Below are 25,353 nucleotides of genomic sequence, written 5' to 3' on the forward strand. Positions count from 1 at the left end.
TAAGCAAATGAAAAAACAGAGCTTCGTCTGTTACAACTAGCTGAATAGTTGCCCTTAGTTAAATATTCAAATAAGGTTCTAAAGGCAGGTTTCCAATACACGTCCTTTCGTGTTTAGTACCCATAAAACTTTATAGTAGATAAATACTTAACGACGCAAGGAATAATTAAAAAGAAAATAGCCCTATAAAGCTGTCGTGCATAGCTACAGCAAGGTAAACTATCTTCTCCCTAAATATGCTCCCGTGAAATTTCCAACGTCGCCGCCATCATCCATTGTTAACCAAACACCGTCATTTTCAGATTACACTCTCTATAAAATAGGGACCGTCCCTCGCAAACTGTCAGTGTCAAACGGGCTTGTAATGTACACAACAAACGCCACATATACTCAGTTTAAGTTCACGATATTGCATTTGCACCCCCTTAACAAAAAGCTCTCGACGAGTTTAGGGAATTCCGGTGTAAAGATCGGTTCGGATAAGAAGAATAGGAGATTTTACGCCCACTTGAATAGCTATCCGAATACGTAATAGTCAAAGATGTGCGCGCGGTTTAGAATAGATATTTGATTAAATTCACCTTTGTTCGCGGGTTTCCGAACGAAATGTATACGGAATGGATGCAAGTCCATCGCATTTCGTCGTGTAGCTTTGATCCTTTGAAATTCGACGAGGACTATTCACTGCACTCAAAGCGTTACATTCGCTGGGACTTACGAATTCCGACATTATTCAGCAACGAATTTTTGATACATTTATGGAACATTGTTGTGTTTCTAAATTTGTAAAGCTTGTAAATGAAGTTAGACTGCAGCAATCCTTCAAATGCTAGGGAGGAGAAAGGATTATAACCTTGTTTGGTTAAATTTAGCAGTAGGAGTTCCGAAAATAGGAAGCAATTCAGAAGTTTGCAAAATCAAAAAAAAACACGCTTAGGTGTTACCCCTGGTGTTACCTAATCTCTAATCTCTAATTTTTACGGAATTTTCTAAGGTTTTGAAAAATATTTCGAAAAAAGTTGTGAAAGGTCTCGTCAGGTTAGAAACAAGATTTGTAAGAAAATTTTCCCTAAGACATTTACATGAATTACTGAATCGAAGATTCTTAAAATTTCAAAAAAGCTTTCGAAAAGAGTTTCACAGAAAATTCGGCTTTGCGGAAAGGTTTCTACTAAAATGTGTATGAAGGCTATCTAATTATCTATGATTTGAGAAAATTAATGTTCTCCAAAAAAGTTTTCGCAGAGATGAGTTCTATTTAAAAAGTATTGCTGTGTGTAATGATTCAATTGCAACACTTCTGAAGCTTAGCTAGCTTTTTTTCTCGATACACTCCGCACCCCGGCACAACAAAATAATTAAATTCTGACGTTAAATTCTTGATCCCAAGCAAACACTGACCAAGATCAAAATGATTGAATTGCAAAGGTCAGTTACCACATTTGGAAAAACACTTAAACTGACTTTGGACGCGAATCAATAAAATTAACCGTAATTGAGCATGAGACTTCACTCTGCGTCGTTAAAGGGATGGAATGAACACACTAATTGCATAATTTTACGTAAATAAAATTTATTCTACAATCATACATGAAATTAAGCAATAACATTCTATTTAACATCAATATTGTACTAGTGTCCAAATAAACAAATCTCGCATTTGCGTTCAATTACAAAACATTAACAACTGCCAAGAATTTTTCGAGTTACAATATCCCAGTACGCACAAAACACTAGCTATTTCCGGAAGCAAAACACCTAACAACATATGACACAAAAAACCTTGATCTTCTCACTTCATATCTCCAAACAGATAGCGACGTTGATTGTTGTATCTGGCTGACGCAAAAATAGGCCACCAATAACTTGAAACGGCTGTCCGTGTTACGTAGACGAAAACTTAAAACGTACACGCGCGTGTCTTCTTCAATTTCACATGCAAAATCAGGTTCGGCCTTGAACTTGGTCGAACTTGGTGAAAAACTTCCCTCTAAAATGACCACTACTGGGCTTTGAACCTGATAAAACAAACTTCTTTGTCTTAGAACAGAAACTCTCCCCGGCTTCAAATAAGGGCAAGAAAAACTTCTTTAACGGATCGCAAACTGGGCCTCGAAAGTTGATGGAAAAACAACTTCTAACGACAGCAAGTCGGCCTCGAACTCTGCCAAACGGCCCCTACTAAGGGAGTCGTGCGGTATTTAAACAATCTTCCCTTGTTCTAATTTATCCCGATTAGATAACCAATTACAAACCCTTGGTAACTAAGTAAACCAATCAACAACTTGTCACATGTCGCGTCAATTCGCACGTACCTCACTCTTTACTTATCTTAACTATCACATTTCTACGAAAACAGAACATTTTGTTTCTGATTAAAATTCCACCTAAACAATTACTTTAATTTTTTCTAAAATAAGCGAAGAGCCCAATAAATCAAATCGGAGCTGTCACAAACGCATTAACCAAACAAAATTGTTAGCGAAAAATGGAGATAAAGAGTTGTTAAGATCTTTTCAAAGGTTTTTAAAAATGTGTTTCTAGGAAGACTTCTATAATGTTTCTCAGAGGGAGTTTATGATGATTTTTAATGAAATGCTAAGAAGTCCACTAGTAACATTTTTAGAGGATTCACGTTTCTTCAATATCCTTTTTTTAAAATAGGTCCTTCAAAAGCTTTTCAAGAAAATTTCTCTAAGCAGACTTCTATCAAGGTTTCGAAAGAGATTTTTTATACTCCTAAAACTTTTCGCGTCTTTAAAAGTAAGACAATTTCTAGGACAATTTTGAAAGCCTCTGAGAAGATTCTTATGTATATTTCAAAGAAGGTTTCTGGCAAAATTCCAAACAAAATTCCCACACATGACTTCTAAAAGATATACACGAAGTTCTGAAAACGGTTTCGAATGAATTGTTTAGAAAGAGGAAGATACCTAGAAGATCCCTTAATAAGTTTCTATAAACTCTTGTGAAAGTATTCGGAAAGGGTTTGGTCAAATATATATCGTGAGCTACTTTCGCTTAGGCCGATTTTGTGTCGTGGTGTTTTAAAGTTAGTGACAATGATTCCGTTTTAGTGGGGTATACAGGGTGTCTTAAGTTGCGTATCGATAAAAGTTTCAAATAAAAGTTGTACGATTCGATGGGATAAATTAAATGGACGTAGACAAAATTTTTTTAAAAATCTCTTCATTTGGCTATCCTATCACATATTGAAATTTCCGGCATCGCTTCCGGTTTAACCGGAAGTTGATGCAACTTTTGTTTTTCAAATGCACAGAAATACCTACCATCACTTCAATGTTTCGTTTTGAAGATTTACTTTTGCGCAATACGGTCTCCCCGTGTAATTCAACAAGCACCGCGCATCCTGACAGCACACGGAATGCTAGATTTTACAATTTTCTAAATATTGAATAATTAATTTCCCCATTTTTGTGTATATCGGTCATATGCATATTTTATGTTGTCGTACAGAAAATTGATTGCTCGTCTCAAATACCGTAAAAACATAACAATTGCATTTGAAAAACAAAAGTTGCATCGATTTCCGGTTAAACCGAAAGTGACACCGGAAGTTTGCATTTGCGATCGATAGGTCGTATATAAAATTGTGTTTAACAAATTTTGTGTAGCTCGCCAAATAAAAGAGATATTGCGGTGACCCTCTTATCACGAACGCACTGTATAGTGTATATGTATTGTAGTGTACGCAACTCATGTCATACTTGTATTGTGTGTTGCCTTCCTCTAATTGTCGATACTACATGGTGCCTATACGTTCCTATTGTCGCCACTGTCTCTATAAAGTTACTGTAGAAATGGATACAGTGACTTTATACGAGACAGTGGCGACAATAGGAGCTAAAAGCATCCCCTCATCGCCAAAAACTGTAATTTAAAAATTTTTTATTTTTATTTATCGACAATCTGCGTGCGGGGTATTATGTTGAAACAAGCTTCTTAAGCTTTATTTCTTTCAGTGATTTTGTTCTAATTGGCTCATGTGTTTCGGAATAAATTTTCGTCATTGTCAATCAATGAATTGTCTGTTTTTTCGAATCTTTTGTCCGACCCAGATAGAGGCGTCATGTCAGATTTTTATGTTGGGGACAAAGATTTATTATTTCAGGTGTTGTTCAATTATATCACAGATTTACTCTCCTTATCATATGTGAATTATGTTAGTATGCAGGAAACGCTCATACGTCAACCCTTCCAACATTTGCTTAATATTGTTTTACTACCTTTGCAGTATACTTCCTACTAGTAAATAATAATTTCATTATTATTCTGTATTTGCTTGTCGTTTTAGAGGTATAGATTATTTGAATTTTTTTTGGGGCCACCGTGTAACGTTATTTAATTTATACAATGACTTTATACTAGACAGTGGCGACAAGAGTGTCTAATTTTTTATTGGCTGCTGAAATCGGCGGCCATGTTGAATCGGTTTCTGCTACATGTATATGGTTATTGTGTGCCATACGCGTCTTGTGTTTCCTACACTACAAGGAATTTTCGATGCAACTTGGCGGCGAGGGGATTCTTTTAGCTTCAGTTGTCGCCACTGTCTCGTATAAAGTCACTGTAGAAATGGATTACGCGCGCAATTTTAAACAGTCTTGATAACGCCAGATTCGAAGGACCGCATCCCATAGAACGCGAAAATTTTTGAAACATCTTATTTCTTCTAACAGCGATAAGAACATGTGCGTTAATTAAATTTCGGTCGATAAAAATTCCTTTGTAAATTCCGTTTTACAATTATATACACAAATTTAAATAAACAATTTACAATAGCGACAACATTTAAACAAGAATTTAACCAACTTCTAAAAGGAAAAACAACACTGAAACACTAATTCAAATACAATAAACCAATATTGTGCTTATTTGTAGAGAATCCCCCAGACTTACATAAATTGAAATATGTTATTATACAGGATGTCTCGTCATTATTTTCGATGTCTAGACCGTCATGACGTTTATCTGTCCACTTGTCTATGGTTCAGGTAGGAAAACTGTTGGTGTCAAACTTAGAGTTGCAATTTTCGTATAAGTAAATCATGGAATGCGCAGTCAAAGGCTTGAGTTAAATCGACAAAACTAGAATTATGAATTGACTTTAGTTCCAAAAAGTAATAATACAACGAAAACCAAACTTAATTACTCGACTCTATGTACTTTAATTGCATTTGACATGCGAACTATGTAAATACATATAAATTAACTTATAATAGTTTCCTTCTTACAGTGTGCTTTGTAGCGTTAATTCCAATTTGCGTCTGAGAAGTTCTATGTAAGTGTCACAATGTACAGTAAATAAATTGGATTAAGATAATTACTCCATTATTTCACTTCCGACGTATTAGATAATGATTCGTTAGCGTCCGAAAGCTTTTGCACTAAAGCCAAACTGTTTTTCTCTAGAATTTTCCATACATTGTCATGCAAACGCTGTGTTTGATCAGAATCTCACGGGAGATCTCAGCAGCGCAACATGCACAATACGCACAGATTAAATGTGAAAAAGCTCGACACGTTTTAAATTTTGCAAACGGGGAAGGGATGCTTTAGTATGCCCGTTTAGATGAACGTCAACGATATACGTCTCGAAGCAATGTTAACAATAGATATAGCGAACAATATTAGTGTCAGGAACATGTCTTCTGGAATAACAGGCCTCGTATTGTTTCAGATGTCACTCTCCAAAGGCGGTATTCCAGTAATCGGAAACTGCAACCATGTCGAAAGGAGGTGTTATAATGCCGAAGGAAAACAAAATGAAAGAATCCAGCGCCGTTTCATCGAGGCCGCCAGACAGCACTTGCTTTTCGAAATTGCATCTTAATAGCTTGTGGTCCGTATGGTATGGGGTATTCGGAACGCTGTTGCAACTTTACATTGCAACGAAGTGCATTAAGAAGCTTAATGGTAAGTTTAAAACTTTTCTCGTTCCATCAATTTTAAATGTGCACGTCTACAACTTATGGGATGTTTAATTAATAGTGAAAAGAGTTTGCTGAAACTTTCATTAAATTTGAAGTAGTTAGTAGGTAATCTGGTATTAACCAAACTTCGGATTTAATACACCATTCTAATTTTAATTAGTAGATAGTAGATGGTGTAATTTAAATTATTTCTCTTTCTTTGGAGCCAATCCCCTATATTGATCGCAACTCTTTCGTAGACACGCCTTCGCAATAAAATTTTTGATTTAGAAGACTCCAATTATTCGACGTGCCGTGTCATTGAAAATACGCTAAAAAACTTTTTACCTGACTGAAATTTAATAATCCAGAAACATCGTGTACCTTTGAGAAAAGGGCCTCTCTGTGAAACAGAAAACGAAGTTAACAAGACGGATGGCGAAGGTATCTAAAGTTTTACAATTGTTAAAAATTTGAAAAGGGCCACTTAGAAGAGGGCACAATGTTCCTAATTTAGAGGGAGGTGTTTCTTCTTCGTAGGCGTTTTCCAACTCGAACAGGTAATTACGAAGACATTCCGGGTTATAAGGAAGTTTCAGGAATAATTGGGTTTCGTTTCCTTCCAAACTTAATGACCGTTTGCCGCCATTCGTTTAGAAATCGTTTTTACGTTTTAATTACGCTAGTCCCGAATAGGTTGTGTCCTTTATCGACATCTTGCCACTAGCAAATTGAAATAGAGGCTTTGCTCCATTAACGTTTCTAATACCGGGTGGGGTAAAAAGACCCCAACTTAACTTTCTCTGTGAAATTGTATTGATAATCAGCCCTGTGATGTATCAAAAACGTCGAATTTAACGTGCAGGTGATTTACCAAGAAACATTGACGCATATAACCTTCACGTTAATATTAATGTTAGTGAAACATCACAGGGCTGAATGTTATGTTATGTTTTTGAAATAATTTTCGTAGCTTTTAGGTCCTTTCTGTAGCTTTCTAACTACACGTCAGGGGTACTTCGAGCCCTTTTATTTTCCTCCCAGATCACTTTAGGTCCTTTGAGGGGTCCTTTCCATAGGATTTTGACTATTGACAGAGTGTTCCAGTCCCTTGTCATTTCATTTCAAGTAAAAAACTACAGCCCAACATGGAAGAGTTATTTGGGATCTCCTAGATGTGTGAAGCGCATAGAAATGTAATCTTAATGTAAAATTTTTAGATTATATTTACCAGACGAATACAAGAACCACATCTTGCACAATTTCAGAAGGGTTACCACTTCGAGGGGTCACTTTTTATATTGTCATTGTGTCAATTTTCTCAAAAACTCCTCACTACAATTTTGCGGGTCGTGAAAAGACCCTTAAAATTAGCACCAAACATGTATACATTTATAACAGGTGGTCGCTTTAGGCTTAGAAAGATTTGGTTTAGAATTTTGTACATATACCGCTCCATAGTAAAAAATAGCAAAACTAAAATGCGAGAGAATGAAGCGCTTTCAGATAAGCAGCGAGTGTACAAGCAGATAAGATGCAAAACGCTACAGTGTTGCCGGTTGTAATGACCGTTCTCACGGAACATGAGGAACGGCTTTGCATGTATAACAAATTTGCTGTGGCTAGCCTTTCTTCTATGTGTACCAAGTTTGGTACTAATCGGTTCAGCCGTTTGACCGGAAATGTGAGTACAGGCAGACAGACCGACGGACATAATCGAGATTTTGTTTGATTCGGATTCCTGTTGCTTAAAAACGTGTATTTCCGTTAAAAAAAGTGGGGGTGGAGGTCATTTTTTACCTCAATGCAATACCTCCCTGACGAGCGGTTGGTAAAAATGAAGCCGAAGTTTGGTTTATGTTGGGTTCGTTTCGGGTTTTTAACTCGGCGACTATAATAGGAAAAATTGGACGAATGGGAGTCTTCGCTGAATCTTCAAAGTGAATCTATGTAAGTTGAACGTGTAACATTTCCAACTGAGGAATTCGTGTAATCACGGTATATGGAATTTAACAGCCGCGTAATCGTACGTGAAATTTAAAATTAATTGCCGAATTACAAAAGAAACTGTGCCGCCAATTCGACGAAATTGTTTTGTGTGCGTTCAAAGTTCTTTGCGAGTTGGCATTACGAGTAAACTATTCCAGCGCGTCAGATATTTAGTGCGTTGTACGTATAATTTATGATACGCTTGAACTGCTGAACGCACTGAACTTTACATAATGCTCGTCAGGAGAGAATATCGGTCAGAGATCACCTGATACCGGTCGTATGTTTTTCATAGTAAACCATACGATTGTAGATCGGCATCAAGTGTTCTGTGACCGGCATTCTTTCCTGGCGCGAATAATACACGATTTGTTCTACTTTGGCATGTGGAAACTAGCAGAATATATTACTTCTTTTATTCTTGAATAATTTCTTTCGAAATAAAAAAACAATTACAACACGCTCGAGAATGTCTAGGTAACGTTTTTTGCAAGTTTGTGACTTTACCACTCGCTGAAATCGTTAGATTATTGAAATGCACACTTTTCAACACGTAGTCAGCCCACCTTACTTTATACTGATGCCCTCGAGTAAATCCCAAAATCCCCTATTGGGCTCCCCTACTATTCCGATCTTACATATTATGTGGAGCCTTATGATTTTTCGGATCCATTTTTTAATTCTATAGAACACCTGGATTCATTATTGAAGTCGGTTTTTCGGTTTCCTTGCATTTTTTTGAGCTGTCCATTTCTTAGGGTTCTTTCGTTTCGTCGAGTACTTTGAATTATGTTCCTACGTTTTTTTCGACGCTTCTTATTCCTTTGTTGCTACCGATTCTTCAGAGCTTACCTTTATTTTGCCGGTTCGTAAAATTCTTCTATTTCAACTTTTCAGATCCCTAAGCTTTTCAGTTGTACCAGATAAATTCTTTGTATTTTTCCGTCTTTTTCAAAATTTTCCGACTCTTTAAATTGGTCAGGCGCTTTATTTCTTCACCTTCTTCGGACCTTTCGAATACTTCCGATGTTTCGTGATTTTTCTAATCTTTTCGATTCCTCGAACTGTGTGCAATGGCATAAATGTGTCTAACATGTTAAACAATAGCCGTCCTTATGCACTATGTACGACTTCCATCCAACTCTAACAACACTTCATTTGACATAATCTATTCTTTTCTAATTTAATTTAGACGTCAAGTTTGGGCCCTTCCGTAGCTTCCAATAGTCTTGTTTTCTGTTATAAACTTCATTTTATTTTATACTCTGCGTCCCATTTTTAATAAGAAGGACATATGTCATTATAATTAACAATCATTTGTTTCACTTTATCTACCCTTACGGTTAAAGAAAGTACTTTAACCATTCTTACTGATAAAGCGAGACTTACACCTATTAAAACGTCAATTTAACATCTGCTATAAAATAAAGTGAACTACTTCATTTTTATTGGTATCAGCATTTGTCATCGGTCATCCTGTATGAGTTAAATTTCAAGGCTAATTGTGGTGGTTGATTTCGATTAAACTCCAATGCGGTCATTAAATAATCGCCTTGTATTTTGATTGGTGTATTGTTCAGTTAGATTACGTTTAGAAAGATTAGGAACATCTGCAGATAATTTCGTTGTTTTTATATGTTTATCTCACTTAAATTCGGTCTTTACGAGAGGGGGAGCTGGCCGTTCTTTTTAGTGCACTTCACCTAGTAATGTGTAGCAAGGGAAGGGATCGAAAAGTTAAAAGAATGATAAACAGGAGAAGCTGACTTTAAACGGGGCTTTTTGATTAGCTTTTTTTGGGCGAGACAGTTAGTCTTGGTAGTTGTAAAGTTCTTGTAGAAGAAAGTTTAGATGTTTTTTATTTGTCGTTATAAAAGTGAATGTTCTAGTTCGAGTTAAGTTCAAGCGTTGTGTCACGTGCTGAGTCTATCGATCAGTGGGGTATTTCCAGGTATTTCTAACTACCCCATAAAGTGAAGTTATCTACCACTGAAAAACCACTATTACATTTGAAATTCCAACGAAGCTAGTTTGTTCAAATTAAGAATTAATTGAACGTAAAGAAATGAAGATTCCGAAGCAACATGAGTTGGCGTTTACGATTTTGGGCGCCCGTTCAAAAAAATCGCAGATATTAGAATTATTAACTGCTTAAGATAATTAGAAGTTCCCTTATATTGAATTAGTTTCAATCGATCGCACGTGTGTGGTATTTTGTATGAGTGCCTTTCTTTCTCATAGCATTATTGATTGATTTTTCTCGTGTGTAAATGATTACCCGTGTGTTTTTATCGAGCCCAAGTTACGATCCAATAATTTTCATGAAATTATTCTGTCTGTATCTAAATAAAAATTTTTAATTCTCAAATTATTTGGAATTTCGGAGAGGTGGGCAAGTCTACTGATGGTCCCAAAAGGTTTAATTAAGACTGTTTAGAGACTTTAGTTGAGGCAGATGAAGGACGTGCCCTGTAAAAGTTATAATTAACTTATATAAAAATTTTGTTACAGTTTTAGTTTATGGGTGGGAGTTATTGAAATTACCCGAGTTTAATTAACCTAGCTAAGGTGTTAATGTGGGTAACTACTAATACATTATTATAAAAACACAATTGTTTCCCAATTTCAACATACATTGGTGTTTTTCCAAGGGTTTTGTTCAATTACAAATACTTGTTTCTCAAATCTACACTTTTATTATAATTGAATAGCGTCGTTTCGAATTTATTTACAAGATGAATTACGTGTTGAGTATTACGTAAACGTCTAGATGTACTTTGCGCATTCTAAATTTCGTTATAGCATAACTTGGGGAACTGTTGTCATTTATCTTGTTGTGAACACTTAAAGTTTGTAACTTGAATACTAAGTGTATCGTAGGACGAACTTTAGAGCGCCAAATAACGTTATGACAAATTCTTTACTATAGCATAAACGTTTAAGGAGATACATCGTTACACTGGCTTGTCTTCGCTGGTTTACACGAAAAATGATAACTTGAACATAAACAAAAAGAAATGGTATCTTATTTTTTATTTATAACGTCTTTCTTTTCAGGATATGAGTTACTACCGTGGCCGAATTCCTCAATTCCGTACGTCGAGCTAAACGTTAGCTTAACGTTATTGGGAATGGCGGTATTCTTTCTAATTTTCTTTCTTTTGTCTTCATTACTAAAGGTAATCGCATTACTAGTTTTTCACTCTAAGTCTATCGCTTTCTATTTCCAGATTGGTAATTTGGCAAACGACAGCTTTAAATTGGGACTTCAACTTAGTAACTGTAGTCAAGATCCACCTTCTGAACTGTTAGGAACTATGGGTGCTTGGAATTGGTGGACACACGGAGGACCAACAGCGCCGTTTATACACATTCTTATAGCTTTTTTATTACTACTACCAAGACTGCTTATGGAAACGAAACTTATAGCATCGGGGTTGCTTCCACAAGGTAGGACTATTTTTAGCGGTTGCTGCGGTATTGTACGCGGAAAGTGCTTATTTTCCGGTTCTCCCTTGTTTTATAAGGTTATTTTGCATGAAAACCATCAAAACGTCTGTTTAATTTACGAACCGTTTGAAAGACGAGGGATAAACCCCCTTTGATTGCCTAAACGTATGCTACATTGTGGCATTGCGGGAAATTGAACGTGTGCTAAAGGAAGCGTAATAAAAAAGCATGTAGTAGGTCTTTTCCTCCTACAGGATAAATTTGTGTTTATTAAACGCTCTCATGCGGGTTTATTACTGCAATTAAAGTACGCTTGACGGTGAAATTTAATAACTATAGGAATCTCGATTTACGCACTCGTAATAGTCAATTTGGTTATATACACCACAATATACCAAATAATTGAAATATTTCTCTCAGTATCCAACAAAACTTATCAATAACTAAATGCAAGCAATTTCAATGGTGATACAAAATTGGAGAAAATAAAATGTAATCGTATTGACTGATGAATCCCACTTCTGATTTGTTAAAAGTGTAGAAGTTCAACGGGATAAGTCCACCAGTGGGTTAAAAGCCGGGTACTCATAGGCGATCTTATTAAAATTTGCAATTTCAATCTTACGAAAACATCGAATGCAATCACGAAGCACGTGTGTTGAGCAAATTTAATGCCCTTTCGAATTTGCAAAAGGTGCAGTAGTGAAATATAAACCACGTCAAACGAAACCAAGCGTAAACTTTCGGGTCAGATATTTGAGAAGTACGAGGGCTTCGACTCGTCTTCTGTTATCTTTTGGCCCTCCAATTATATTCTGCTAAAATTTTACCGGAGAGAGCAAATAATTTATTCACCCCAACTTTGTTTTGATAAAATGCTTATAGACAATCTAATTAAAATTAAGTTGATCATTACGCGTAATTTGATTAAACGAAACGAATTTAAATTTGCCCACCACTACCAACGCGATTTTTCACGGGGTAAATTATTTACACTCCCCGTTCCGCGAAAGTTGCATCGACAAATCAAGTCGCTTACTCTCCATTTTTCGTTGTAAATCCGTTTATGCCAACTTTGCTCGGAAAATTTTAACAGTTCTTAAAACTCGGCGGTGTAATTTGTAAAGGGGCTAAGTAGAAAATATCGACGGCTTTAGTTCTGTACTTTTTCTTTATTACTGTAAATGATTAAAAATCTAATTTCGCAAACGTTTCGACTCCCGAGTTTCTAAGTTTAAAGCAACTATAATAAATTTTACTTACTTTAAAAAGCAGGAAAAGAATATAGTTCCATTTACCAAAATATCTCTCTCGTTTCCTATTTGTCTTCCAATTTTTTGTAGCTCCACAGATTTTGCTTAAAAATGCGGAGATTTGGAAATCCAAAACTCCTTCGAAATGAATTATCATTTTATACCAAAAATTTTACTCGATTCAGCCATTTTACAAAGATAGATTCATTTAAGAATTTTCTTGATTACTTTGAATGAAATTTTACGCTAATTATTAAAGAGAACCGATGGCTATTTTGAATACAAGTCAAAAAGATTACGTTACCATAATTTAGCGTTTTCAGGAATCCCTGGTTTAGTTCAGTCAATTTGTACTTTATGGTTGCAAAAGGTCCGGTAGAACATTTTATTTTTCCGACTTGTTTAAATGGTAAAGAGAGAAAAAAATTTCCCAATGCGACTGGCGTCGGGAGAAATCTCTGTGGTCAAAAATCTGCAAAAATTTCTGTCTGTTTTCGATTTCTTTAAAATAACGAAAATAAATCATGTTTTATGCAAAATTGTAGTGTATAAAAATACCTTTAATTTGATATTTTATTTGACCCCCTAACATGTATAGTTTAGGAGATATACTAATTTAAAGTTTCGTGCGTCTAGTAATTTTTGAAAATAAACCATCTTTTATGTATTTACCCCCTCTCCCTCCCACCATTTTCAAAAATTTTACATGGCATCACTAGAGGCATGTACATGCAAAATCTGACACAAATTAGTTGTTTCACATTACTTTTAATTCTTAAAAAATGCGCTAAAAATGGTTTCCAAAAATTTCGAAAAACACAGAACTTTAAATTGGTGTATCTTCTAAACTCTGCTTCAAATCGCGTCTTGTACCTCCGTACTAAATGCGTGGTTTGTTCGAACTTGATTATTTACATTCCTAAGATTTTGATGGACGGGCGGCTTTTGCACTAACTTTAATTGTGGGATCGTCTACTTAAGCTCCACCAATTTACTCGCTAACGGTGTGACGCATAATGCCCAAAAAGCTATTATTTAGAATCACGCACTTGACGGCTATCTTTAATCGTTAACCAATCGGCTTCGTTCCCTTACTCCAATCAAATGCGTTAATGGTTATCTATCAAAACCATCAGCACCACCATCGCTTCACTCGATGCTCCATGCGATCACAGTTACTTACTAATTCTGATTCAGCTGTTTTCATCATGTAAAACACGTCAGTTTGGTGCCGATAACCTTTCCCAGGAAATTAACCAATCAAGACGCATCCGGAGACCAACGACCCACAAAACATAGATCTCCAATAATGTTATTAAGATCTTATTGACTTCAAAAAATTGAAAATAATAAAAAGTTTGCAATAAACAGCCCCCTAACGGGGGCACCCTGTATACTTCCTTAAACTGAGCCACATTAACGAAGAATTTAAATCCATAGGGAGCTCCCATGTATCCGTTCAATGTAGGTAAATTGACCCTCTATTTTTTTTCTTTGTAATTAGTATAGCGTGTTGATTAATTGCTTTTGTTTATTTCCTGTCGATTTATTAGGCGTTTGAGGTATAAATTTGAATTGGTAGGGCCTTTGTCTAAAATTACGCATTAATTGTAAATGAGCTAGCAGTTGAGCAAGGGTTGTACTTCTGGGGAAATTTGTTTATTTGCTATGGATTTAATAATAACTAGCTTCAATTATACTTTAAAAGTTACAATCTTTGATCCTTGGGTAATTTTCCTATAACTTGACTTCATCAGGGTTGGTTTTATTAGTTGCGACTAAGAATAATTCCCTCTGATTCGGTAGGAATCGAAAATGTTGGCTAACAGAAAGAAAGCTCCGCAAGGGGTCTCAAAAGGTCTTGATTGAGGTGAGACTTAATGCACTATATCCCCCCCCCCCCTCAAGTACAAATTATTCTAATATTTTCAATTCACAAGTGACGTTTGTCTCACCAGTTTTAAGTATGTTGAAAAACTATGAGGTAACCCCAGAAAGCATTGCGGCAGCAGTGGGCAGTTTCTTGATTACCGTTTATGGCTACACAAAGAGGACTGACCGGTCGATAAACCGTAGGAGGTACAAGAAGTTTAAGACCTCGCCAAAAATAGCTGCACTACCACTATCAACTGCTGCAACCACACAGCACAGTTTTCCTCTGAGATCCTACGCCCTGCTTAAGCTTCTCAGCAAAAGTAAATATACCGTTGCATCTACATTTTTGGAGATATGCCAAAATATAGTACGCAATTCTAAAGCGCCATCTAGCGGCCCCATTTTGATAATGCAAAGACGTGCTTGAGATGGCCAGTGTCCTCTTCTTCGACCCGTTATCGTCATCGGATATAATTCCTTATATCTCAAGAACCGATCGTAAGAGGAGGGCACTCTCAAAGGGCGGTTGGGACGTCTGGAAGAACACTTTAAGGGCGAACAACGGTGTGTCGGAGGAAAATACACACAAAGGTAAAATTAATCGTTTGGACGAGACCTATTTATTGGTGAAGTCGAAGCGAATATCGGAAGAGGGTACTCTCAAAGGGCGGAAAGATCGTCTAGAAGAGACAAATCTGGCGATGTAAGAGCTTAATATTACAACTGGAAAATGTTCCTACAAAGGAAAAATGCAAACGTCATTTGTGAATATAGACAATATACATTACTAACGATACAATCGAGGATACAATGCACAATTCAAAACTTATAATTAAAAAAATGTTCATTTAGAAAGTTAACGAAAGAAAGTATCGGGACCCTTCTATTCGTCCACTTTTAAGGTTGTGGCTACTATAGTATACATCAGGAAAAAGGGAAATCGATAATAATAATATAATAATAAAGTTTTATTATCTGTAATAGTCATGGACTATATAAGATTTGTCAATACGTACAAATACATTACATTACATTTAGTCACAAACATATTACATATATTAAATAAATAACTAAAATTACACAATATAATATTAAAATGCCAATATGCTTTCTTTGGTGCGGTCTAACGGCGGAACCGTCTGTCAAAGAAAAACGTTATCCACTGTCTCCAAGGATGTCTATCATGGGGATGTCCAAAACCATAGAAAATACGATGGTCAAATTGGGGGAAAGTTGCGCAATTTGTGTTTATCATGCTTTAAAGAAAACCAGAAAATTCCGATTACTTCCGAAATTTCCCAATTTCGTTGATTTTGTAAAAGCCGCTTTACATTAGGCAATTTTAGTGCAATGCAAGGCTTGTGCTATGCAATCTAAAATTGCCTTGCATTGCTTTTACGGTTTTACATTCATGCAATTGTGTTGCAACTTTTGTGCAAGTTTAGAAAAGTGTTGCAGTACTGACAACATATTTTTCAAAAATTGAAACTTTTCAGTTTGTTTACACAGAAGGTTATTCATGAAACTTAATAAAATTGACCATTATAGGTATGAGCAAACAAAAGGAAATTAAGCTGGCTACAGCTTGTTATGTGGTGGCGCTTGCTATTAAAAAAACACACACAAAATAACACACGCGAAACCAAATAAATTGTGGTATTGACAAAATTACTAGAAAAGTTACTAGAACTTGCGCCAAACTTGCAAGTGAAATAGAACTTTCTCTATTTATTTTCTTGCACCTGAATTGCGTATGAACATGCGCAGTAACGTATCTCTAACTTGCATTGCTCTTGCATTGCACGAAAATTGCCTAATGTAAAGCGGCTTTAACAGATACAACAAAATAAAAAAAACCCATCCTCTTTAGCACTTTTCCGCTCTAGAAAAACGGTTGGGAGATTTTCAATACAACGTTGCATTTCGGGGAAATAATCATCAACTTTATTTTTTTATGTCCCGCAAAAAAGTACACACTGTATTGAGTAACATTTTTTATTGCGAATTTAATGATATACGGCACACGTAAAAAAACAAAAATTGGAAACTGTTGGTTTCAACAGGATGGTGCATCCACGCAAAAAAAATCGTGCGAAAATATCTATCGGACAAATTTCCTGAAAAATATAAAATTTGTTCGACATGTATTCTCGAATGATTGGGGCGTTGTGCGCAGAAGCACCATCCTGCTGAAACCCACCGAGTTGCCAACTTTCGTGTTTTTGTGTGTTCGTTGTATTCGTAATAAAAAATGCTACTGAAATGTTAGAAGAAAATACGTTCTGTACCCATAATTTTTTGACGTATAGGATCATTATCCTTAAAATACCGGATGGTACATTGTTTAGACATTTTAGAAAGTCGAATGTCAATTAGGCTTCAGGGAAACATCTCCACTTTCCGTTACTAGCGTATTGATGTCGATTCCATAATTAGTCGGAGAATTTTGTAGTGACATCAAACTAACAGCATGGATTAACAAGACCGATATTCGATCCCATGTAATCTACCAAGCCTTTATTGAATTGTTTTCGCGTGACATTTGTTCCTACTACCCAAATCAACGTGAAACTCTACAAGCAAAAACAAAATAATTACCTACTAAATGAAAATGAAGAAATCAATACGATGGCGTGCTACACTGGAGTTATTTATGGTCTGAAAACGTCCAAAGCTCTAATCTTTCTCGTGTCAATATCGTAAGCATAAGCCAAACAAATATGTTGACGATAACGGCTCATAGTTTCGTCATAGTAAATAAAGATAAATTAAGAATTGGACGTGTAGGTTACAATAAATTGATTTAATCCCAGGATTAGGCAACAGCAAAGAAAGCTCGGGTTTACTTGTATCACGCAATTTCCCCGAGGGTTACTTTTAAATTGTGGGAATCGCGTGCGCCAAATACTTGATCGTGTTATGCACGAAATTGTCATTCCTCAATTGAGTGATTACGATTTTGACTTCCATCCACAAACTAGTAGATAAAATATATCTACTCGCTTAGCAGCTGTCGAAGGCGTTCTATAAATTCTAGTAAACGTCAAAAGTGGTTCAAGCAAAATGGATTGGTTATATAAAAACCCCAATAGGTGCGTGTCGGACCTTTAGCTACAATCATAAACTTTTCCCTAACAACTCCGACATAAACATTCCTACTTATGCGAACTCTTCGCTAATGCCGGAGTCATTCCCCTTTCGCGCCCAATGGAGTTTATCTCGTGTAGGGATTTTCCCGAAACGCACGTAAAACGCATTCGGGATTTTTTTGTGGTTATACCCAGATTTAGAACGAACGGGTTGTGGATGATGGAATTCGCGTTTATTAGTTCTGATAACTGGCTCCCCCCGAGCTGGCCGAGCAAAAGTACTTCATTAGTATTTACGACGCGAGACTATGGACTTTTAAGCTCGGTTTAATGATGTGAAAGTGAATTTACAATTTAAATTTACATAAGAATCTCCGACATAAACTAAGCCGTTTAAAATGTATGGTTTAAAAGGGACCGAGAAGGCTCAAAGAACAAAAAATGTCGCTTCATGCAACTATTAAAAATTTAATCAACGTGGAACCTACTTTACTTTTACTAAAATGAAGATTCGCCCTTTTGGTTTAAAGGGTGCTCCTATTAAAGATATCAAAATAATCAAGATTTACTTCTAGCTGTTTGCGTTGTTTTCATAGCCTCAGTATACGATAGAAATGTATTGAACAGATGAAATTTTAGATGAGATTGTTGGATACAGGAATTCATACCTGAAAAAGACTATTATTGGGTGCCATTTTGTAAAAAAAATTACTAAAATGTCGTCGACGAGCCCTTATTATTTTATTAACATCTATTTAACCCCCCTTGCTTACGAAGGAGATCTGAAAGTTTGCTACAAATGGGTTTCTTCCTTTTTTACTCTGCAGTAGCAAAAAGATCTACCTGCCATGATACGGGACGATTAAAATCTATTTCGAAATGGCCATCTCATCTCATCTCATTTCGTAAAAACTTAATATTTTGAAATTGAATTGCGGCTAATTTGAATAAGTACGTTTACACTTTAACCAAACCTCAATATATGGTCACTATCACAAATTACATAATAAATAACCCTTGAACTGGGTTTCATTCATAGTAAAATTTATGGAATATCTTTGATTCCGAAAAAAAATGTAATTAGAACTGACCAAATGCCGTGGGATCAAAATTTTTCACTATTTTCAACTCCTTTAAGATCTCTTGTTTAAAATTTTACTAGTAAAATTGCAACGGATCAATATTTATCTTTGACAATGGATCTCGTGTAAATGTTAAAAAATACATAAACACGACTAACCTTTATTTACAATTTTTTCTTCGACGTGGAAGATCTGGAATTTTTACGGGTAACCTTTATACTCGTCAATTGAGCTTGAGATGATTTCTAAAGGGCTGCATACTTAAACCTGTCGACTTGAAACCATCGTTAGGCGACTACTCTGTAGATTGGACTTTGAAGATCGATTGGCTTGCTCTCGATGCGGATTGACTTGATGGTTAATGAGTTTTGGTCCAAATAAGTGCATTTTGCATACACACTCAAATTAACTTGATTTTTATTATGGTTTGAGTTAATTTTGAGTAAATCCCTTACGTAAGTTTTTCACCAAACTGCCCTGTGCGTTAGCGGCACCAATAATGAACTTTAATATTATTGAATTTTACAAACAGTTTTCTTTGTTGTAATTTCGTGCAGCACCTGAACTAAGTTCACCTTGTAACAACCCTTTCCCGGTCCGCACGAAGCGTCAGAGGGCGACACCACAAAAACTAGTACCTGATGCAATCGACCATTGCATCGCATTGACTCTCTAAACGCGAATCCTCGAATGCTTTAATTTCGTGCAAAGATAATGTCCTTTCTTTTAAAGCATGTTCGATGGCGGATTAGTAATGGCGTCGATTTATTTTCATTGGTTCAGTGGCTTTCAAGGCTGTATACTGAGCTTCAGAATTTTGTAACGTCACCTTATTTTTGCCAAGCTACGCTTAATTTGCAACGTTGAACAAGTAACTTAACACGACCTATTTCCAGCGTGTAATTCAAAATCAAAACCAGACAATTTTAGAACAAATAATTCATTGACGAACGTGTGAGAAATATATTAAAAGCTCGCCGTAGGACAAAATAGACTTGAACTTTTCTTCCGTCAAAAAATTTTACGCCAATAAATGTTCTTGTTACATGCCTCTTTCGAGTTATCATATTCGAACTTCTAGATCATTGGTAATATGATTAAGAGTAATAATTTTTCACTAATTTACATTGATTTAATGGAAGGACAGGATGCCATTTTTTATTTAAATAAAGTACGCATAACAAATGACTAAAGTTTTAGAAATGAAACAGAATAATTTGAAGATATTGTTTAGTCGGGGCGAATGCTGTGCGTGGATAACGTATCCCCCTATTATCTATATTTTTAACAATGGAACGTTATCGTTTGCTGCTTCCCAAAGTATCTAAACAGTATTAAGCTCGGTATAAAATGTAAAACCCAAATTCCTTTGGATTAAAAACGCAAACAAAAGGTTGTATTAACTCGTATACCGTGCAGGGACACATTCCTCATTTACGTAGTCCATTACATGTAATAAAAAAAATTCATTACACTTACCCAGATAACCCTTTCACCTTCATTGTGTACTCTAATCTACTATCTAAGTTATTATACTCGTTTGGACTATTTAATTCACCTCTCATTTTGCATGTAAATTAAATACAGTTCCCGATGTATCCCAATGATGGAATTTTGAATAAATTACAGTATTGATAAACGATTTACTTATCTCAATGAACCATATTTTCTTAATGGCGAATTTAGCATGCGTTTTACGTTCCATCCGCTTTCTGCTAAGATGATTCGGGAGATCAGTTTATGATGCGAGCGGTTTTTGGGATCATATAATTTTGGTTGTTACGCGACTATATAAAGATGCTTTAACATGGGAGTTAACGCAAACGCTGAAATATAAAATTTATATCTACGGTCATTTTAATATTTTAGAGTGGCGCTCCTTTATTACGGTATTTATTGTGCATTCCGGATGTGTTAGTCCCTATGAAATGTTATTTGACCGATAAAAATTCCAATAAAACAATTTCGAGCGGTGTAAAATAAAGGGAGCTTGGGGTAGGGCGATTTTAACGCCTATTGATCTTTTTACCTGTTTCGCAATAGATTTAGCTCTTCCACTTTCGAAATGTTTCTGATAGAGTTTGGGAAATATTCATTCAAAGGATTTGAAGAGCAAATAAAACATCAATAAAATGGTGGTAATATTGATGTTCTCTTTTCATTATATTCAGATGATCGTCTGTCAAAGATTGCAAAAGTGTTATGAGCTTCTACAGACAACTTAGCTGAGTGGTCACTTTAACAATAACTCTGAGATATAATGGAGGGAAGACTATGGATCAGTACCTGCATAGTAGTAGATATGGTAGATAAGTAACGAGTTACGCTCGCTCAAGAGCCATGAATCAAACCCACGGTCGTTTCGAAAACTGCAACTCAACGAAAGTATCAGTCATCCGTCATCTTGATTTAGCTGTTCTGGTCACGTAAGACCCATTAATATCGTATGACCGTCCGTCAGACTGGCGCTGGTAACTTTGGTTGACTTGAATCTGCACAAATTTGTTATAAAAATGACGAACTGTGTTTTCAATTAAACAAATAGGACTGAACGCCCGAGAACAAAAATACACGCTCTACAACCGTTGTGAAACCAGCACTCTCGCTTTAAAATTTCAGAAACCTCACCAATCACCGATAGTTTTGACAAACGAACGCATTAAACGCGTCCCCATTCCTAAACAAAAGATACAAACTAATTAACTTTTGCTTGATGAACACTTATGCCAAATGAATAAATAAAAGGCTTTTACAAAGTGAGAAAACTTGATCAGATGCGTCTTAGTTAAAGCATCTTATCTAAATTGAACTATTTAAAAGCGATAAAGTGTCTAAAAGGAAAAACAAATACGGAAATACAAATTCAGTCAAATAAACCAACTTTGTGTTTATTCGTAAATAACCCCACAGATTTACCTAATAAAATTGTCATTATTTTTGGTGTTTGAACCGAAATGACATCTAAAGGCGTTGTTTACACAGCAATGTATTTACCAAAAATCGAGCCAAAAATAGTTATTTATTATATAAGACGATAAAGGGATATTTTAAGCATTGAGTGGAAGACTTTGACGAGATGGTTAGTTTGCAATTATCGTCGCGTATAATACAAAACTTTATTTTATAGCGGAAGCCATACATAGAAAACATTGTAAAGCTTCTGACAATTCTGAATTTAATTTAGACGTCAAAAATAGCAAGCTTCGGTTCTGCGGTTGCGAAACAACATTGTTATATGTTCTGAATCTCACGTTTGTATCTGGCTCCGCGTGACATTTCAAATGAGAATGACATATGTCATTAGCATGCACAATCATTCGTTTCACTTTATTTACCCTAGCGGTTAGAGTGATCACTTTATCTATCCTCACGGTTTAAGAACGACTTAGACTATTGATTCAAACCTATTAAAATGTCATTTTAACATATGCTATAAAATAAAGTTATTTTTTTTTAGTTCTTTAGGAACTGATTTTCCATTTCGCGATCTTTTGTTTTGCCTTTTAGACCTAATTCCATCGGCTAGTGAACTCCTATCCTTTTATTTCTACTAGTATTTTTTAGTTTACTTAAAGTATGTAATTAATTATGACCTCCTTCTTCCTCTCATGTATGTGCATTTTCCCTCTCTATCTCCCTCCATATTTCCGATTAATATTCTACATCCTGTTAATTGCCCCCCTTTGTTGCTTTCTTTATATCTTGACTTTCTATCTTGTGTTCCTCTTCCCATCTCTATCAATTTTCCTTTATATTCTGCTTTGGAATTTAAATCTTCTCCCAATATTAGTCCCTCTTCCTCCCTTTCAATTGCTTTCTATTTCATTCCTTCTCTTGCGCTATTTATTTAGATGGGGTTAATTTGGTTACCTTTAGGAGCTTATTTTTTTATTATTTAAGGCAGTGTGCAATGTGCAATCATAGTTTGATGTACTCGGGAATTTATCTGTAAGCATTGCTTGTAATTAAATTGAAACGCTCTCTCCTCGTACCTCCGGCATTTGCTACAAAACAAAGCCCTAATAATGACTCACATGCAATAATTTAGCAGACTCAGTAGCCTTAACCAGGTTCCTTAAATTCCAAGGAAATTAGACAAATTGTACACCTGAGATAAATCTTGGGTATAATATAATTTTAACATGAGAATTTGGATTGTAAATTGGATTCAAATAAACACCCAATTAATTGAAAAAAGAAGTAAAATTGCGACTCAATTTTACTTCTTTTTTCTATTAAACATTTACTCAAACACAATGGAGTCCTTCATCAACAAAGACCCAATTAATTGTTTGACAATGACAAAAAAGAATTTATTTCGAAACTCAAACGGAATAAATGATCAAGAAAAACAAGCCCATTACATTCACCCCACGCGCAGGTGGTCGACACAAATAAACAAAGAAAATGTTAAAGTTACTTACAGTTTTTCAAACACTAATCTGGTCGTAACAAACGGTCGTGCGATGTTCCGACTCACTTAGCACTGATACAAAACACTCGCTGGCGGTTTCAAAAAACTTCACCACATTTCTACTCCATTGAAACAGGCTTAATTAACGCAACTACTAATTTTCAAACCGGTGGCTATTCAAAACGGGTAACGTTTTGACTTTTATTGAGCAAGCTACCTTCTCACAAGGCCTGATTGTGCACTATAAATTGCTTTTTCAAACCGACGCAACTTCTTCCTTTAACGGACAGACCGCATTAACTTCTCACAAGACTTACCTTAATTGCATCTGCACGAAACTATGTTTCCAAGCAAACAGAAATACCAATCTCTTTATAAAGTTACAGAAGCTCTTTAACACGTTGTCTCTTGAGCAGCCCAGTTACTTCCTTATTTTTCCTATTTATCCAAACACCACTTACACTAAATCATCATAATCTGTCTCTCTCAATTTTAAAAATAACGCCAATAGGGAGCGTTTGCGGTGTCCCCTCTTACGCCGAAATTAATACACAATACAATATTTCAGGAGGACTATGACCCCAAAGGAAAGTGGAATAGATTTTCAAATCCAAAGGGAGGAATATAAGTCGTAAAATGTTAAGCTAACTATAGGGTCATTGAGTTTTATTGTTTTTATGAGTAATCTATTACCAGTGGCGTAACTAATTTCTTTTAAAGTGCCCTCCAAGTGTCTGCCCAACCAAACATCGGGTATTGATAAAAGTTAATCCGTTACGACGCTCTGATCTTATCTTCCTCAACTATAATACTTATCTTTGAAAGATTTTGGTTTTATGATTTTTTTATTGTGATACTTTGGGGTGCCTTAAGAAATCCAGTCCGTTAACATTAAATTGGCACATTGGGCCTATAACTTGATGACACTTTTTGAGTGATGCATTCCAGCAATTAAATATACCAACTAGAATCCGTATAAAGGAATTTTGAAAACGAACAAATTAAGGAACCCTAAAGTGGATATTATTACTGTGTATAATAGTCGACATCCCTACGTTACGGAAATGGGTTCGTGTTTCCCAAAAACTCAAATACGCTGCCCTTCAAAATAATAATTAGCAAACCTAATTAGTGGCGATGGGAGTCATTCGACCCGTATGTTGACCAAAGTAACGGAGGCGTGTAATAAACTAACCAAAATTGGACAAACAGAAACTTACCGAAAAGGGTCTATATGCGGGACTTTCACCCGAAGGTTATTTACGCACACATAAGCAGATTGCTAGTTTCCACTAATTATTGTAGGTGTAGCGTGGTGTTTCGTAGAAAATTATAATTTAAGTAACTTCTATTAAACCCTTTACAGCGTGAAAGATCGCTCCGAAGGGAAGCCGCACAACAAACGTGGCTTTAACGGCTTTGGGGTACACGTAAAACGAATTAAGGAGTCTTGAAACTACTTATCTAATCGACCACGTGTAGCGTGACTTTCAGGTTGCGGTCCACAATATCAATTGTTTATTGTAGGTAGTAAGATTGAGTTCTTCAACTTCAAGCGAAATAATTACACCGGCCCGGCGATGTGGAAATATGTACCAATAACCGTGGAAAACGTAAGCCTCGAAATAAAACCGGCACAAATTCAATATTGCATTACGGCACAATCGCATACGTGCAGTTGGAGCAAAGAACGAAATGCCACAAAAGTTAATGGGGTAGAAATAACAGGAGTCGCATTTCCATTTCAATTTACGGCGGCTATTCTAGGAGTAGTTCCTTAAAATCAAGCCCTTTTGTTCGTAAAAAGAAGGAAAAGGGTGCGAATTTTATTGAACCGACCGCACATCTCATTAAATTACGTTGATATCATCCGCGGCGTCTAAAAGATAACGACGTTTAGGTCAAAAAAAGATGCACGAGCGCTCGAAACGTGAGAATTTTACTGAAATAATAATATCACATTCTGCCCATTTAAATGTAACGACACGAATAAATATAGTACAGTTTCCTGATTACTTCCGGTAAGAAATTTGATTTATAAACCGAATCAAGAAGCAGCGAACGGAAGTCTCGCGTTTTAACATTTCTGTGCCGTCACGCCGAATAAATTAAATTTTCGATTTAATCCTATTAGCGTTTCTATGAAAAAAAAACGCGAACTTCTGGTACTTGATTAATGCGCGAGTATATCCAAAAAGATATTTAATTCTCCCTACAAGTTAATTATCATAATTTGCGAAGAGGATAATGATTTTCCGAGCGCTGTTT

General features: G+C 35.8%; 1 protein-coding gene across 1 annotated transcript in view; it reads left to right on the top strand.

Moving 5' to 3' along the window:
- LOC116176168 (protein tincar-like) overlaps positions 1-24,866 on the top strand; it is a 92,789-nt gene extending 67,923 nt beyond the window's left edge. The window contains exons 2-5 of the mRNA XM_031494646.1: positions 5,702-5,937; positions 10,980-11,101; positions 11,153-11,372; positions 24,613-24,866. Of these exons, the coding sequence (XP_031350506.1) occupies positions 5,748-5,937; positions 10,980-11,101; positions 11,153-11,372; positions 24,613-24,866 (786 nt within the window). The 5' untranslated portion in view covers positions 5,702-5,747. The remainder of the gene's footprint in view (positions 1-5,701; positions 5,938-10,979; positions 11,102-11,152; positions 11,373-24,612) is intronic.
- Positions 24,867-25,353: the final 487 nt, after the last annotated feature.

This window comes from Photinus pyralis, unplaced genomic scaffold (assembly GCF_008802855.1).
Source record: "Photinus pyralis isolate 1611_PpyrPB1 unplaced genomic scaffold, Ppyr1.3 Ppyr1.4_LG7, whole genome shotgun sequence".
NCBI classification, from domain to species: Eukaryota; Metazoa; Arthropoda; class Insecta; order Coleoptera; family Lampyridae; genus Photinus; species Photinus pyralis.